Source organism: Homarus americanus, unplaced genomic scaffold (genome assembly GCF_018991925.1).
Source record: "Homarus americanus isolate GMGI-L3 unplaced genomic scaffold, GMGI_Hamer_2.0 scaffold46622, whole genome shotgun sequence".
Classification (NCBI taxonomy): domain Eukaryota; kingdom Metazoa; phylum Arthropoda; class Malacostraca; order Decapoda; family Nephropidae; genus Homarus; species Homarus americanus.
The window spans coordinates 192176-209409 of record NW_024719895.1 but is presented as its reverse complement, the minus strand read 5'-3'; the positions used below and the strand labels follow the sequence as shown (position 1 = coordinate 209409).

The window sequence follows — 17234 nt, the reverse complement described above, 5'->3', positions numbered from 1 at the left end:
TTGTTGTTGATGTTGATGTTGATGTTGTTGTTGATGTTGTTGTAGATGTTGTTGATGTCGTTGAAGATGTTGTTGTTGATGTTGACGTTGATGATGTTGTTGATGTTGTTGTTGTTGTCGTTGAAGATGTTGTTGTTGATGTTGATGTTGATGTTGATGTTGTTGTTGTTGATGATGTTGATGTTGTTAATGATGTTGTTGTTGTTGATGATGTTGTAGTTGTTTTTGTTGATGATGTTGTAGTTGTTTTTGTTGATGTTGATGTTGTTGGTGTTGTTGATGGGGATGTAGTTGATGTTGTTGTTGGTGTTGTTGTTTTTGTAGATGTTGTTGATGTCGTTGATGTTGATGTTGTTGTTGTTGATGTTGATGTTGTTGTTGTTGGTGTTGTTGTTTTTGTAGATGTTGTTGATGTCGTTGATGGGGATGATGTTAAAGTTGATGTTGTTGAAGTTTTTGATGTTGTTGTTGGTGTTGTTGTTGATGTCGTTGATGTTGATGTTGTTGTTGTTGATGTTGTTGGTGTTGTTGTTGTTGATGTCGATGATGTTGTTGTTGGTGATTTTGTCGTTGATGTTGATATTGATGCCGTTGATGTTGTTGTTTTTGGTGTTGCTATTGTAGATGTTGTTGATGTCGTTGTTGGTGTTGTTCTTGATTTTATCGATGATGTTGATGTTGATGCCGTTGATGATGATGATGTTGTTGGTGTTAATGCTGCTGATGTTGTTGTTGAAGTTGTTGATGTTGTTGTAAGTGTTGCCGTAGTTGGTGTTGTTGTAGTTGAAGTTGTAGTTGATGTTGTAGGAACTATTGTAGTTACTGTCGTATTAATATCGGGAACTTTACAGTAGCAGCGTCTACCATCCTCATTCAGTGTGGTTTGAATGGTGAAGTCAGGTTTCTGTGTGGTGAGGAAATGCCCTACTAAACAAACGGGATATTTATAGAGGACAATTACTGTATGATAATGAAAGCTTAAATAAAACTATTAGCAATGAGGCGGCTAAAACCTGGCGAGACTCCAACACATTAATGATTATAATGAAATTCAACCGAAGGAGTCTTTAACGAATCACTGCTCGGTGGTTATTTTGAAATGCTTTATCTTCCAGTAGTAAAATTAATGGTTCGAGGTACTTTACTGTACTGTAGTAATAATACAAAGAAGAACGCTTTATTAATTCTTACATTACATCTGTTTTACTCTCATACAAAGCCAGATTATTTTCTATAATTTTCTACAGTTAATTGAGAATATCAAACTTCCCTGAAAGCTATGATCCTTGAATATATTTATAATGGTTATCTCTGGTGCATATCAAATACCAGTATATTCTAGTGTTTAGTTTTAACTTGGGAGACAGTGTTAACTTATTACAGGCAAATGTCCTGTTCCAGTACTCACCAGATCCTGACTCCAGATGTCATATTTCTCCTGGAAGGTGAGGGCGTGGCTGGCAACCATAACCAACGTTACGCCCATAACCACCAGCCACATCCCTGGCATCTGCAGGTACAAGTCACATAGGATGTTATATAATACGGATGTGATAATGGTCCTGACATGCGTTCTTTAATATTGCTGATCTTGGAAGTTGTTGTTGAAGCACTTACCATGGTGTGAGGGTGTTGAAGCACTTGCCATGGTGTGAGGGTGTTGAAGCACTTGCCATGGTGTGAGGGTGTTGAAGCACCTACCATGGAGTGAGGGTGTTGAAGTACTTTCCATGATGTGAGAGTGTTGAAGCACTTACCATGATGTGAGAGTGTTGAAGCACTTGCCATGGTGTGAGGGTGTTGAAGCACCTACCATGGAGTGAGGGTGTTGAAGCACTTGTCATGGTGTGAGGGTGTTGAAGCACTTACCATGATATGAGAGTGTTGAAGCACTTACCATGGTGTGAGGGTGTTGAAGCACTTGTCATGGTGTGAGGGTGTTGAAGCACTTACCATGGTGTGAGAGTGTTGAAGCACTTACCATGGTGTGAGGGTGTTGAAGCACTACCATGGTGAGGGTGCCATGTTGAAGCACTTACCATGATGTGAGACTGTTGTTGAGAAGCACTTGCCATGGTGTGAGGTGTTGAAGCACACCATGAGTGAGGGTGTTGAAGCACTTAACATGATGTGAGAGTGTTACCGGGGATGTGAGAGTGTTGGGCCACCACCATGGTGGTGTGTGAGGCAAGCACTTGTCACATGTGAGGGTGTTGAAGCACTTACCATGATATGAGAGTGTTGAAGCACTTACTATGGTGTGAGGGTGTTGAAGCCTCTGCCATGCAGGTGAGGGTGAAGAAGCACTTACCATGGTGTGTGAGGGTGTCAGCTTACCATGATGTGAGAGTGTTGAAGCACTTACCATGGTGTGGGGGTGTTGAAGCACTTACCATGGTGTGAGAGTGTTGAAGCACTTGTCATGGTGTGAGGGTGTTGAAGCACCTACCATGGAGTGAGGGTGTTGAAGTACTTACCATGGTGTGAGGGTGTTGAAGCACTTACCATGATGTGAGAGTGTTGAAGCACTTACCATGATGTAAGGGTATTTGGGGTGGTGAGGAAGGCGTTGGAGACGGGGTTATTCTCAGCCTCAGCCAACGTCCGCCTCGTGGCCAGTGTAGTGACAGACTCTACCGCCAGATCGCACTGTCCCCCCTCACCTACTATATTAACTATATGTATTATGCAAATGAACCAGAGTTTTATTACCCATATGACACATCATTAATCTATCCTCAATCCATATCGACGTTTACAGCAGTCTCGGGCTTATCATTATCATTAGTATTATCAGTAGTAGTAGTTGTTGTAGTAGTGGGAGGATATGGGTCGTGATAGCTCCAAATTTTCCGTCAAAAACCGGGGTCTTCAAGGGGCAAACTTCCAGAACTACCGGAATTATTACTTGTGAATGTGTAGTGCTTGAAGTAATCACAGTGTCATCCACCTGTGGGCCTCCTTTAAATTATCTCTTAAAAAATATCTATTGTCTAAGTGTTAATATTTCTTGTAATACCTACTTTATATACCTCCTCTTATTGTACCACCGAAACCGGTTTATCAGAAATTATCACGTACATAGATAAAAATTAACGTTGCAAAAAATATATTTGCCAAACAGACGTAATCCTTACAGCTCTGTCCTCTTGTTCAACCTTAATACCACCCATGTTGTACTGCCTCCCTCATTATATTTATGTTTTTCAATTCCACTGTAACTTGTATATACTTATAATATAAGTGATAACCGTGGTAACATTATGAGATGTTCTTATTACCACCATGCTATTGTACTATTCCAGATAATACTAAATGTTACATAATACTTCCTTGAGATAAATGTACAGTATATATCAGGTGCCTACAAGAGAGCTCTGGAACTCATTTGGCTCAGCCATGTTATATCATTATTATTATCGTATCTGTGTTTTTCTGGCTAAATAAACTGTTTCAATCAATCATTGTCATTGGAGAGCCGGTGACTGTATAGCAGGTGGCGATGGTTAGTGCCACGTAGGCCGTGGCTTGTAACCCAACCTGATCAAGGGTGATAACAGTCCCGCTTGCCCCGTCCTGCCTCGCCTCATACCACCCAGCCCAGTCCCGCCCCGTACCCAGCTCTGCCCCGTCGGTCAGTAGACCAAAACTTACCCTCCTCCCCTCCCTTCCCAAACAACACCCCTTCCACTACTCTCCCTCTCCCAGTTCGGCATCATGGCTGGGAAATGTGTTTGTTATTACTCAGGCCGGAATCAGAAATGCACAACCTGTGTTTGTGTGAGAAGTAACACACGATGTGTGGATTGTAGGAAAAGGTCTAGCAGTCAATATCCCTACGGCAGAGATCCATCACCTGATGACATGTCAGACGATAGTAGTGAACCCACTCAGTCGGAAAATGCTGTTCATGAGGTGAATGACATACAGTCAACAAACTGAAAAGGCTTGTCAGGGCACGATGCGGAGAAGTGGGTCAAAGAAGCTTACTCATCAGTGGTCAAGTGGTGGCCAGCAAACCTCTTTGAACCACCCACGTGTGCGGCCACTAAAGAAATAACCCGGGAGATGACTTGCCTCATAATCAGTTACACTCACGACACCGCCCTGGCCCTTTAGCTCTTCAAATACTGGCAAGAATACCCCATCTATTCTGTCAGGACACACGCAAGGACTTAGTACAAAGAAAATGTAGCAGTAGTGAATAAAAGACTGACAATGTGGCGGAAAGGGGCTCTTGGCGATCTACGCGAGACTAGAACACTGCAGGAGTCTAAAATTCATAGGAGACGGAAAGCAAAACACTGAGGATGTTGCCAGAAAGTTTGGTAACAAGATGCGTGTGGAGAAAGTGTCCTCGGCGGTAAGATCTCCCACAAATAAGGGCAAAATGTTTCGGCCTTAATAAACAAGAATTCACAGATGTCATTGCTCTAAGATACGGTTGGCCAGTAGATGGTTTGTCCTCCCAATGCGTGTGTGACTCATCCGACGACATTGACCACTCCATGGTGTGTAAGAAAGGGGGCTTAGTATGCATGAGGCATGGCGAAGTAGGGATCTCACAGCAAATTTACTGAAGGAAATCTGCCACGACGTCACGGTGGAACCGGCCCTCCTTCCATTGGACGGTGAAACTCTCCATCACAGGACTTCCAACACATCTAACGAAGCCCCTGTGGACGTCAGCGTTCGAGGAATCGAGACGCGGGGACAGTGATCCTTCTTTGATGTTAGGATATTCGACCCCATGGCCGCATGTTACCGTAACTTGTCTCTTGAGGCGGCACACAATAGGAGAGAATGACAAGATTAGGGCTTACGGCGAGAAAAATCAGAATGTGGATCAGGGCAGCTTCACTCCTCTGGTGTTCATAACCTCTGGCAGGATGGGACCAAGTGCAAGACGCTTCTACACAAGACTGGCGGAGGTGTTGTCTGAGCAGAAGCAGCATTTCTCTGACTCAGGGAACGAGAGCACAAACATTGCCTTCAGTGCTGTACCAAACGAGGTGGAAAGATCTCGGGGAGTATAATATTTTGTACAGCTACCAACCAGGCTTTATGGGCTCTCACTCAACTGACACTAGTCTGATCCATCCCACTGACGACATCAGATCCCAAACAGCTCACGGAAATTACACAGGTATGGTAACGCTCGACTTACAAAGCCTTTGACACAGTCGATCATGATATACTATGTGAAAAACTGCAGGCTCTTGGCATTGAGTCTCTTGACTGGTTTAAATCATATCTTAAGAACAGGAAACAAATTGTTACTGCAAATAACACTGAGTCAACATTCATGCTTGTTGAGGGAGGATTCAAGGATCTTTGCTCTTCTTGTGTTGTGAAAACGACATGCCAATTACTGTTAATTGTAAACTTTTGCTGTATGCCAATGACTTTACTCTTTTAGTGTCAGGTAAAGATCAAAATGATATAGCTAACAGCTTATCCCCACTTTTTGGAACAACTGAAGCAATACTATTTGGTTAAACAAGAAGGCTAAAAAATATAAACGAATTCATTGTACGATCTGGGAATGAACCATCTCGACTGTAGCCTCAGTGAAATACCTTGGACTAACTCTTGACTTTTGTTTGTCAAGTCTAGTGAGTTAATCATAGATGATATATGTATGTATATTCTGTATGCTGTATTTATATTATGCTATGTATATTATGTATGTGCTCCATTTATGTATTATTTATTTAGCCTAGCTAGTAGCGTGTGGCAATGTATTTATCAATGTCCCACATGCTTAATTAATGTGCCTGGCGACGTATGGAAGCTGCTAATGTATCACTTGCCATACGTCGTCTATAGAGCAGTTGACAAGCAGACAGGTTGAGGAGCGGTACTCCCCTTGTGTACATATCTCTTATCCAGTAAATAGAACCTACAAAATCTATACAGGTGTTTGTGTTCGCTCCTGTATATTGAACTTATTACCCAGAACATGAACAATATAGATAAAATGGTAATGGCAAAATAAAATTCCTCTGTAGGTGCCCGTAGGACCATTTGTTTGGTACTCATACAATGTCACTTTGACTATTCCTGCTTGTCATGGTACTCTGCCCTAACACAGAAGCTAAAACCCAAGTTCCAAATTATTCAAAACAAGGCGGTGAGGTTCATTCTTGACATGGCCATAAAATTCTTCAATCAGAGTGAAGCAACTGAGCCTGAATTACGCTTACAAAATTTTCAATGGATTATGCCCAGGGTATCTAACAACAAACTTTGCAAAGATTAAGGATATGAACCGGTAGGTCACTCAATGTACGGCTTGTTGAATTCTATCAACATTAATACTTACACTAATACTCCTGTAGACATACTATTACTGATTAGAGACCAAGCAAATGACCCTACTAGGGGTTGTCTGAGATCAACAAGAGATGTCTCAGATCACCAGGGGTTGTCAGTGGTCACTAGGGGTAGTCTGAGGTCGCCAGAGGTTGTCTGAGGTCTCCAGGACTTGTTTCAGGTCACCAAGGATTGTCTGAGATCACCAGAGGTTGGCTGAGATCACCAGGGTTTCTCTGAGGTCACCAGGGGATGTCTGGTGATACTAGGGGTTGTCTGAGATCACCAGAGGTTGGCTGGGGTCGCCAGAGGTTGTTCGAGAATACCAGGGGTTGTCTGAGGTCACCAGGGATTGTCTAAGGTCACCAGGGGCTATCTGGGATAACCAGGTGTTTTCTTAGATCACCAGGGATTGTCTGATATCACCAGGGGTTGTCTGGGGTCAAAAGGGGTAGTCAGAGATGACCAGGTGTTGTCTGAGATGAACAGTGGTTGTCTGTGGTCACCAGGGGTTGTCTGGGGTCAACAGGGGTTGTCTGAGGTCACTAGAAGTAGCCTATGTCACCAGGGGTTGTCTGGAAACAACAGTGGTTGTCTGAGAACGTCAGGGGTATTCTGAGGCCACCAGGGGTTGTCCAAGGTCATCAAGGGTTGTCTGAGCACACAAGGGGCTGTCTAAGGTCGACAGAAGTTGTCTGGGGTCACCATGGCGTGTCTGAGATCACCAGGGGTTATCGGAGTTCCACAGGGGTTGCCTGGGGTCACCAAGGGTTTTCTGAGGTCACCAAAAATTGTCTGAGATCACCAAGAGTTATCTGAGGACACCAGGGGTAGTCTGAGGTAAACAGAGGTTGCCTGGGGTCACCAGTGATTGTCTGAGGTCACCAGCGGGTATTTGAGGTCACCAGGGGTTGTGTGAGAACACCAGGGGTTGTCTGAGGTCACCATGGGTTGTCTGAGGTAACCATGGATCATCATGGTTCACCAAAGGTTATCTGAGGTCACCAGGGGTAGTTTGAGGTCGCTAGGGTTTGTCTGGGGTCACCAAGGGTTGTATCAGAACGTCATTGGTATTCTGAGATCACCAGTGGTTGTCTGAGGTCAGAAGGGGTTGTCTGAGTTCACCAAGTTCTTGTCTGAGATCACTAGAGGTTGTCTGAGATCACCATAGTTATCTGAGCTCAGCAGGGGTGGTCTGGGATCACCATAGGTTGTGTAAGGTCAACAGGGGTTGCCTGGGGTCATCTGGGGTTGTCTGGGGTCACCGGGGGTTGTTTGAGGTCACCAGAGGCTGTCTGAGATTACCAAAGGTTGTTTGAGATCATCAACGGTTATCTGAGGTCACCAGGGAGTTTCTAAGGTTACCAGGGGTTGTCTGAGATCACCAGGAGTTGTTCGATGATGCTATGGGTTAAATGAAATCACCAAGGGTTGTCTGAGATCACCAAGGGTAGTCTGAGGTTAACAGGGGTTGTCTGAGGTAAACAGAGGTTGCCTAGGTCACCAGGGGTTGTCTGAGCTCACCAGGTGTTACCTGAGGTCACAAGAGGTTGTCTGAGATCATCAGGGGTTTTCCGAAATCCCCATAGGTTTTCTGGGGTCAAGACGAGTTGATTGAGAACGTCATGGGTATTCTGAGGTCACCAGGGGTCGTCTGAGGTCACCAGGGGTTGTCTGAAGGGAAGGGGTTGTCTGAGATCTCCAGGGTTGACTGAGCTCACCAGGGGCTGTCTAAGCTCCCTAGAGGTTGTCTGAGGTCACAAGGGGCTGTCTCAGATTACCAGGGGGCGTCTGAAATCATCAGGGATTATTTGAGGTAAACAGATGTTGCCTGGGGTCATCAGGGGTTGAATGAGGTCACCAGAGATTGTCTGAGGTCACCTGGGGTTGTCTGATGTCGCCATGGGATATGTGAGATCACCTGGAGTTGTTTGAGATCACCTGGAGTTGTTCGATGATACTAGGGGTTGATTGAGGCCACCAAAGGTTGTCTGAGGTAATCAGGGATTGTCAGAGGTCACCATGGGTTGTCTGAGATCAACCGAGTTTGCCTATGGTCACCAGGGGTAGTGTGAGGTTGCCAGAGGATGTCTGAGGCCACCAGGGCGTGTCTGAGATTACCATTGGTTGTCTGGGATCACCAGGTTATTGTCTGAGGTCACTGGAGGTTGTCTGAGATCACCAAGTGTTTGTCTGAGATCACCAGGGGCTGTCTGAGATCACCATGGGTTATCTGAAGTCATCTTCCGGGGCCGTCTCTATCACCCAGCTCTTTCAAGATTATCAAGGCTGGGGTGACCAGGGAGCAGATCTGTACCAGAGTATTGTCTGAGGCCCACCAGGTGCCTGGCTGCCAGGTTGTCTGAGTATCACCAGGGGTTGTCTGAGAGCACCAGGATCTGGGGGTCCCTCAGAGTGATGCCCAGACTTCACTGGTGGGGTTGTCTGGAGGTCACCAGGGGTTGTCTGGAGGTCACCAGGGTTATCTGAGAACACCATGGTTGTCTGTCTGGGGTCCCTAGTGATATCTGAGATCACCAGGGTTGTCAGATGATCTCAGAAGAGTCTGAGATCACTGTGGCTCTCTTTCTGAGACTGAACCAGGGATTGGTAAGGAGATTGTGGGATTGTCAGGGGTTACTGTGATTGTCTGAGTTTACTTGCGGATAGTCTGGAGGAGACTAGGGTTGTCTCTAGCTTCCAGGGTTGTCTCCCCAGGCCCACCAGGGGTTATCTAAGATCACTAAGGGTTGTCTGAGGAATGTGGGCTTCTAAATAATCAGATTATTCTGAGGCCCCAGGGCTCTTGATATCACCAGGGGCTGTTCTGGAGATCATCAGGGTATGTGATGACATTTAGGGGTTGTCAGGGGTGCACTGTGACAGCCTGGAGGTTGCAGGGTTTTCTGGGGTCACCAGGGTTGTCTGGGGTTACTAGGGGTTGTCTGGGGTGATCAAGGTTAGTGTGAGGCCCCCTTGGAATGTCTGGAGTCACCAGGGATGGTCTGATATCAACAGGGTTGCCTGGGGAGACCTGGGGGAGTTTGAAGTCATCAGGGGTTGTCTGAAGTGACCAGGGGTTGTCTGGGATGACCAGGGGTTGTCTGGGGTCCTCAGGGGTTGTTTGAGATCAACAGGGGTTGTCTGATATCACCAGGGGATGTGGCTTTAGGGGCGTTGGCGCCGACAGAAGTTTTTCCAGAGGCCCTCCGAGATGCGGAGGCGCCATTCGCGGCCCTCACAGGTGGCGGCGCCCATAGGGGGCCCTCCGAAGAGCTGCTGTGCGCACAGGGGCCCTCCTTAGAAAGGGCGGCGACCTCAGGGGCCCTGACAGGGGCAGTGGCCTCTCCATGGGCCCTGCCAGAGGAGGTAGCGTCCCAAGAGGCTCTCCTTAGGGGGAGCCGCTCACCCAGAGACCCTCCCCGGGGCGGCAGCGAACCCAGGGGCCCAACTTAGGGGTGACAGGGCCCCCAGAGGAAATCCCAAGGGCCTCGGTGACCCTTGAGCCCGCCTCTAAGGGCCCTCCCAGGTAAGGAACCGCCCGCCGGGGCCCTCACATGGGTGTCGGTACCCCCAGGGGCCCTCCTAGATGAGGCGGGACCCATAGGGGCTCTCCCAGAGGCCTTGGTGTCCCCAGGGGCCCTTACAGGAGCAGCAGCAGCAACCCCAGTGGCCCTCCTTAGGGGGGCAGTAACCCCAAAGGCCCTCTTAGGGGCAATGGTGCCACCAGGGGCCTTGCCAGGGGCCGTGGCGCCCCCAGGAGCCCTGTCACGGGCGGTGGCGCCCCCAGGGGCAATCCCAAGAGCGGTGGTGGCCCCACGGGCCGTCACAGGGGCATTTGCAACCGAAGAGGCCCTGCCAGGGGCAACGGCGCCCTCAGGGGCCCTACTAGGTACAATGGCGCCCTCAGGGGACCTGTTAGGTGCGGTGGCGCCGCCAGGGGCCCTGCCAGTAGCTTTTGCGCCCCCTGGAACCTTCCCAGGGGCGTTGGCGTGCTCTCAGACCCTCCCAGGAGCAACGGCACTAATAGGGGCCATCTTATGGAGGGGGGGGGGGCAGCGATCCCTTTGTCCCTTCCATAGTCGATGGCGCCCCCAGGGGTAATCCCAGCTTTGGTGGCGCCCCCAGGGGCTCGCCTATGGGCTACAGCGCCTCCAGGACCTTTCCACAGGGACAGCGGCCAACCCAGGGGCTCTCCCAGTGGTGGTGGCGCCCCCACAGACCCTCCAACGTGTGGTGGCACCCCCAAGGGGCCCACCCAGGGGCAGCTGCGACCCGAGGAGCCCTGCCAGGGGCAGTGGCGCCCTTCAGGGTCCCTTCCAGGAACGGCTGCGCACCCGAAAGCCCTCCCATGGGGGGCGACGGCCCCCGGGGCCGTCCCACGGGCGGTGATGAACTCATCGGCCCTCCCTGGGGCGATGGCGCTCCCAGGGGCCCACCGTGGGGCGGCAGCGCCTCCAGGGGTTCTTCTTAAGGTCAGTGGCACCTTCAAGGGAACTCCCAGGGGCTGCAGTGTCCCAAGGGGCTCTCCCAGGGCTGGCTGCGCCCCTAAGGGCCCTCTCAGGGACAACGGCGCTCACAGGAGCACTCCAGGGGGCAGCGGCGTCCCCAGGGGCGATGGCGTCCCCAGGAGCCTTCCTAGGTGGAGAGATGGCGGATCCTCTAGGGGCCTTCCCAGGAGGGTGGTGCCCCCAGTGGCCCTCCAAGGGCCGGCGGCGCCCCCAGGGGCCCTTCAAGGGCCGGTGGCGCCCTCATCGGCCTCACCAGAGGCAATGGCGCCTCCGGGAGCCCTTCCAGGGGGGGTAGCGCCCTCTAGGGCCCTCCCAAATGCATCGGCGCCCCCAGGGGCCTACCCAGGGACTGCGGAGTACCATGGGCTCTCTCAGGGGTGGTGGCACCCCCAGTGGCCTTGCCAGGGGCGGTGGTGTCCCTAGGGGGCCCACCTTAGGGGTGGCAGTGACCCCAGGGGAAATCCCAGGGGCCTCAGCGCCCCCAGGAGCTCTCCCCCGCCTCTAAGGACCCTCCCATGAGCAGTGGCGCCCCCCGGGGCCCCAGAGTGGGTGGCGCTCCCAGGGGCACTCTGGAAACCCCTCCACCCCTTAAAGGGTCCCTGGGTGCGCCACCACCCCTGGGAGGGTCCATGAGGGCGCCGCCGACCTTGACAAGGTCCCTGGGAGCGCCGGTGTTCCTGGGGCAACACTGCCTCTAGGAGGGTCCCTGGTGGCTCCTATGCAATGGGTGGCGCCACCACCCCTAGGGGCGCTGCCGCCCCTGTGTAAAGCCGTGGGAATGCCACCATCCCTGGGAGAGGGTCCCTGGGGTTGCTGCCGCCCCTGGAATGGCACTTGGGGGGGACGCCGCTCCTTGGAGGGCTCTGGGAGCGCCAGATCTGTAGGACCCTTGGGTGCGGTAGTTTTTGCACTATTTAGAACTCTCGGAGCGCCATCGCTCGTGGGGGTCCCTGTGGGTTCTGCTGTCCCTGAGTGTCCCTGGGGGTGCCACTGTCCCTGGGAGGGGCCCTGGGGGAGCCGCCATACTTGTGAAGGTCTCTGGGGGCGCTGCCTCCCCTGGGAAAGACCCTGGGTGGTCCCTATGTGCGCCGCGGCGCTGGGAAGGTCACTAGGATGGCCCCTGGGGGCGTCACGTCCCCTGGGAAAGTTATATAATTTTCCCACCGTCCCTTAGAGGGTCCCTGGAAGCGCTGCCGCCCCTGGGAGGGTCCCTGGGGCCGCTGCTGCCCCTGAGAGGTCCTTGGGGACGCCACCGCCCCTGGGAGGGTAAATGGGGCACCGCCGCCCTTGGGAAGGACCTTGTTAGGGTCCTTGGGGGCGACGCCGGCCTTGGAAGGGTCCCGAACGCGCTGGTGCCATTGGGGGAGAGTCACTGGGGCCGCCGCCGTCGCCGTTAAGAGGGTCCCTGGGAGCGCCGATGTTCCTGAAGGTATCCCTGGTGGCGCCCCTGTGTAGGACCCTGGGAATGCCACCACCCCTGGTAGAGGGTCCCTGGTGGTGCTGCCACCCCTGAAATGGCCCTTGGGGGCGACGCCGCTCCTAGGAGGGCTCTGGGAGCGCCAGACCTGTAGGACCCCTGGGTGCAGTAGTTTTTGCGCTATTTAGAACTCTGGGAGATGAACGTTAAATAAATACACCGCCCATCACATTTCCAGTATCATCGCATTCTGAAGAAGGTAACGGAAAATACTATCCAACAGGAAATCATTAGTTGTGGTGTTGTGTTGACTGACTGCTCTCCTCTCCTCTCCTCTTGGCTGTAATTTGGTGGGTTAAAATAATAGTCCACCAATCATAGTTCAGTAAGGGACTGCTGTAAGTATATAATATATATGACACAATGAACAAGCATTCCATAGGTCCCCTGGGAACCTTGGTAGGATTCCTGTGGTGGCACCGTCCCCTGGGAAGGTCCCGGGGGGAGCCGGCGTCCCTGGAAGGATCCTTGGGGGTGCCACCGCCTTGGGGGTCCCTAGAGCCTTCCCAGGGGCGGTAGCGCCCCCTCGGGCCCTCCTAGGGGCAACGGAACCCCCGGGAGCCCTCCTTAGGAGGGGGGTGGGGGGCAGCGATGCCAGTGGCCCTGCCAGAGACGATGGCGCCACCAGGGACTCCTTCATGGGCGTCGGCACCCCAGGGCTTCTCCTTAGGAGCAGCGGCCAACCCAGGGGCCCACTCAAAGCGGTGGCGCCCCCACAGACTCTCCCAGGTATGGTGGTGCACCTAGGGGCCCATCCAGAGGCAACTGAGGCCCCAGGAGCCCTGCCAGGGGCAATGGTGCCCCCCCGGGTCCATCCCAGGGAAGGTGGCGCCCCCAAAAGCCCTCCCATGAGGGGCGACAACAGAAACGGCACTCCCTGGGGCGATAACATTCACAGGGGCTCACCGAGGGGCAGCAGCGCCCCCAAGGGTTCTCCTTAGGGCCAGCGGCGCCGTTTAGGGACCTCCCAGGAGCCGCGGCGCCCCTAGTGTCACTTCCAGAGAAGGCGGCGCCCCCGGAGGCCCTCCAATGGGCGGCGGCGTTCCAAGGACCACTCCCAGGAGTGGCGGCGCCCACAGGGTCCTCCAAGAGGAGGCGGCACCCCCAGGAACTTAACCAGGGGCGATATCGCCTTCAGGAGTCTTCCTAGGGGCTCTCCCAAAGGCGGCAACGCCCCCAGGGGCCCTCTCAAAGACGGCGGCGTCCCCAAGGGCCTTCCCAGTGGTGGCTGCGCCCCTTTGGTTCCTCCCAGGGGCTCTTCCAGAGGCGATGGCGCCCCCAGGGGCCCTTGCAGGGGCGGTGGCGCCCCCAGGATTCCTCCCAGGGTCGGCGGCGATAGCGCTCCCAGAGGCCCACCGAGGGGCGGCAGCGTCCCCAGATATTCTCCTTAGGGGCAGCGGCGCCTTCAAAGGACCTCATAGGGGCCGCAGCGCCCCTAGGAGCCCTCCCAGGGACGGCGGCGCCCACAGGGGCCCTCCACTGGGCGGCAGCACACCCAGGGGCTTTACCAGGAGCGATGTCACCCCTAGGAGCCTTCCTAGGGTCCCTCCCAGGGGCTTTTCCATGGGCGGTGGCGTCCCCAGGGGCCCTTGAAGGGGCGGTGGTGCCTCAGGGCACCTCCCAGAAGCGGCGGTGCTGCTAGAGGCCCTCCCACGGGTAGCTTTGTCGGCTCCTTGGTCGAGTTCCCTTATTGCTTCCCATTCTTGTTTACCTGCATTGTCTCGGCACACAGGAAGAGATTAAGCATCGGATCAGATGTGCATCTCAAGCCTTTGGCTGTATGAAGCTGAAATTATCTACAAAACTGCACGTATATCGAGCAGTGGTCCTCCCCACCCTGCTATATGGCAGTGAAACATGGGTCACATACAGGAGGCACCTCAAGGCACTTAAAAACTTTCACCAACATAGTCAACGTTCCATCTCCCGTGTTCGCTGGGAAGACAAGAAAATAAATGCTCGTATTCTTGCTGACACCAACTGTAGGAGCATCGAGGCTACCATTTTCCATGAACAACTACGTTGAACTGGCCATGTTACCTGCATCGACAGCAATAGTCTGCCAAAGCAGGTACTTTACAGTCACCTAACGAATAGTAAACGTAACGCCTGTGGGCAATTGAAAAGGTATAAGGATAGTCTTAAGACAAACCTGAAAAAATGGCACATCGACCCCTCACCTGGGAGTCAATTACTCCACATCATAACGTTTGGACGAGCACCACACAAGAAGGTGTCAATACTTTCGAGTTAGCTGGACTGCAAACCGAGGCAGACGAGCGCCAACGCTGGAAAGGCGCTGCCACCGCCCCTCCCGCACTAGATGCAGCCCTCCACATGTGCAACGAATGTGAACGACACTGCCGGTCCAACTCAACAACATAGCTGGATGATCGTCATACTCGATTCCGAGCGACAGTAAGGTATTAGAAGTAGTATCCATTGCAGTGTAGTGTTTTAGAAATTTCAAATGTCCGTATGTTTGTACTGGTCGTGTAAGACTTGTATATATAGATATGCATTGTATGGATTTCGGTATGTACAGTAAGCTCAATCAGTTTCATCTCCAAATTTTGTTGAGTCTTCTCTTGTTCCATCGACCCTTTATTTCAGCATAAACTTCCTTATATTGAAAGGTGTGGACATCTTCCTTGTGTAACTAAAGCTCCTTCATTGTCAATTCTAATTTGTCTCTTTTCATATCCTGTTTATTGTGTCCACCACCACACACCTTTTTGTTGAATGTGATCCTCCACAAATCGTGTATTCCGGACTCTCCAGCAATGTCGTGCCCTATGTTGCCTCCACAGATGTAAAATATTTTTTCCATGAATACTACATTTCTCCAACAGCTGGGGTCCACTCAGAAAAGCTTGAGGGCAAACCCCAGACCTTCGAGGATCACAAGTGTATAGTACAGCAGACTTTGATATATTGGCTCCAACATCCTGTGATCGTCCTCAAGAGTTATCACACGTGGTCTGCCGTTGCTTGGCCTCGTCTCCACACTTGCTTCAGTTTTTCATATTGCAGTCCATTTGTGAAATGAACGATTTTTATCACTGACTGGCCCCTATAGTCTCTGGAACACACACACACACACACACACACCGCATCCAGCCCATACGCGCACGTCCTGATTGCTATAAGAACAGCCCAGTCCCAACCATTGTAAAAATTAAAAATAACTCGTAATCAACCAGTGTATTCACTCCCAGTCAATCTTACTCTTTGCACTGTCACTATATTGAAATGCCCTGTAGTTTAGCTTCTCCCCACCTAGTTATTATATATCATATTTGTATCACTTATGTTACTTGTATATTATTGGTCAATCAAGTGACCCATTCCCCAATTATGCAACTGTATAGTTTCAGCCTTCCGGCTGCTATGCTTTTTCAATTAACCGTTAATTATTAATTATTATTATTTATTATTACACACACCTATTATTTTGCTGTTACTCAGAATCGAGTATGACGTTCATCCAGTTATGATACAATTATATAAGTTATGAAGGCTGTCACCTTCGTTGGTGAGCTCTGAGGTGACTCGAGAGGCCTATATAGGACCAATAGGGTCGTCCACAGATGTAGCACGTGTGGAGGGCTACATCTAGTGAGGGAGGGGCGGTGGCACCGTCTTTCCGGCGCTGGCACTTGTCAACTTTGGTATGCAGTCGGTCTAACTCGAAAGTATTGACACCTTCTCGTGTGGTGCTCCTCCAAGCGTTACGGTGTGGAGTAATCGTCTCCCAGGTGAGGGGGTCGACTTGGCACTTTCAGGTTTGTCTTAAGACTATCCTCATACCTTTTCAGTTGCCCGCCAACATTACGTTTACTATTCGTTAGGTAACAGTAAAGTAGCTACTTTGGCGGTCAACTGTCGTCCATGCACGTAACATGGCCAGTCCAACGTAGTTGTTTCTGGATAATGGTAGCCTCGGTGCTCCTATAGTTGATGTCAGCGAGAATACTGCCATTTGTTCTCTTGTCTTCCCAGCGAACTCGGAAGATGGAACGTAGACTACGTTGGTGAAAGCCTTCAAGTACTTTAAATACCTTGAGGTGCTTCCTGTATGTGACCCATGTCTCGTTGCCATACGTAAAACTTCGTAGATAATTTCAGTTCCCTACAGCTGAAAACACGGGTAAGGAGTCTGCCAATGGTTTGAGATGCACATCTGATTCGATGCTGAATCTCTTCATCAATGTCCGCTGTGGTGGACAGGTGGGAGCCGAGATACTGAAAGTAGGTAACATTAGAGAGGGTAGTACCATTAAGCTGGATGGATGGTGGAGGTGTGGCTGAACCAGGTGCAGGCTTAGCCCCATCCTTCCATAGCCTCATCCTTCTCTTACCCCCATCCTTCCCTTAGTCCCATCCTTCCATAACGTCATTCTTCTCTTACCCCCATCCTTCCCTTAGTCCCATCCTTCCATAACCTCATTCTTCTCTTACCCCCATCCTTCCCTTAGTCCCATCCTTCCATAACCTCATTCTTCTCTTACCCCCATCCTTCCCTTAGTCCCATCCTTCCATAACCTCATTCTTCTCTTACCCCCATCCTTCCCTTAGTCCCATCCTTCCATAACCTCATCCTTCCAATAACCCCATCTTACCTAAGCCCCATCCTGTGATCCCATCCCAACGTTGAGCCTGATACACTGTTAATACCATATGTAATTTAGACTACACCTGTACCAGCCATCCACCGATCACACCTGTTCTCAAATTCCTTAAGTTAATTAGCAACTTGTATTTAATGAAGAGCGTCAGTAATTGGTTCATTAGCATAATCGACGGTTTTAGTAATTAGGTGTATAATATATACAAATTAGGTGAGGCCATAGATGGGGCGACACCTCACGGCCACGACAGTGACATTTGCACATGTGTCAGGCTATCATGGAAACGACTGAATTATCTCT

The 17234-nt window shown here is 51.0% G+C and overlaps 3 protein-coding genes and 1 long non-coding RNA gene across 4 annotated transcripts; 1 reads left to right on the top strand and 3 right to left on the bottom strand.

Annotated features, from left to right (window-relative positions):
• Nucleotides 1-752: 752 nt before the first annotated feature.
• LOC121860320 lies at nt 753-2623 on the bottom strand. Its single transcript, XR_006087856.1, has 3 exons — nt 2534-2623; nt 1409-1510; nt 753-904 (listed from the first exon to the last, which is right to left on the bottom strand). It is a non-coding gene; the product is annotated as an uncharacterized LOC121860320 (long non-coding RNA).
• Nucleotides 2624-9767: 7144 nt separating this feature from the next.
• On the bottom strand, nt 9768-10352 carry LOC121860325 (skin secretory protein xP2-like). The gene is made up of 2 exons (XM_042357393.1): nt 10320-10352; nt 9768-10289 (listed from the first exon to the last, which is right to left on the bottom strand). Exons 1-2 carry the CDS (start codon nt 10350-10352, stop codon nt 9768-9770), a joined length of 555 nt encoding a protein of 184 aa, XP_042213327.1.
• Nucleotides 10353-10733: 381 nt separating this feature from the next.
• On the top strand, nt 10734-11249 carry LOC121860324 (U1 small nuclear ribonucleoprotein C-2-like). The gene has a single exon (XM_042357392.1). The coding sequence runs from the start codon at nt 10734-10736 to the stop codon at nt 11247-11249; it is 516 nt and encodes a 171-aa protein (XP_042213326.1).
• A 165-nt stretch (nt 11250-11414) lies between these two features.
• On the bottom strand, nt 11415-12943 carry LOC121860323 (basic proline-rich protein-like). Its single transcript, XM_042357391.1, has 3 exons — nt 12664-12943; nt 11936-12402; nt 11415-11834 (listed from the first exon to the last, which is right to left on the bottom strand). The coding sequence occupies exons 1-3, from the start codon at nt 12941-12943 to the stop codon at nt 11415-11417; spliced, it is 1167 nt and encodes a 388-aa protein (XP_042213325.1).
• Nucleotides 12944-17234: the final 4291 nt, after the last annotated feature.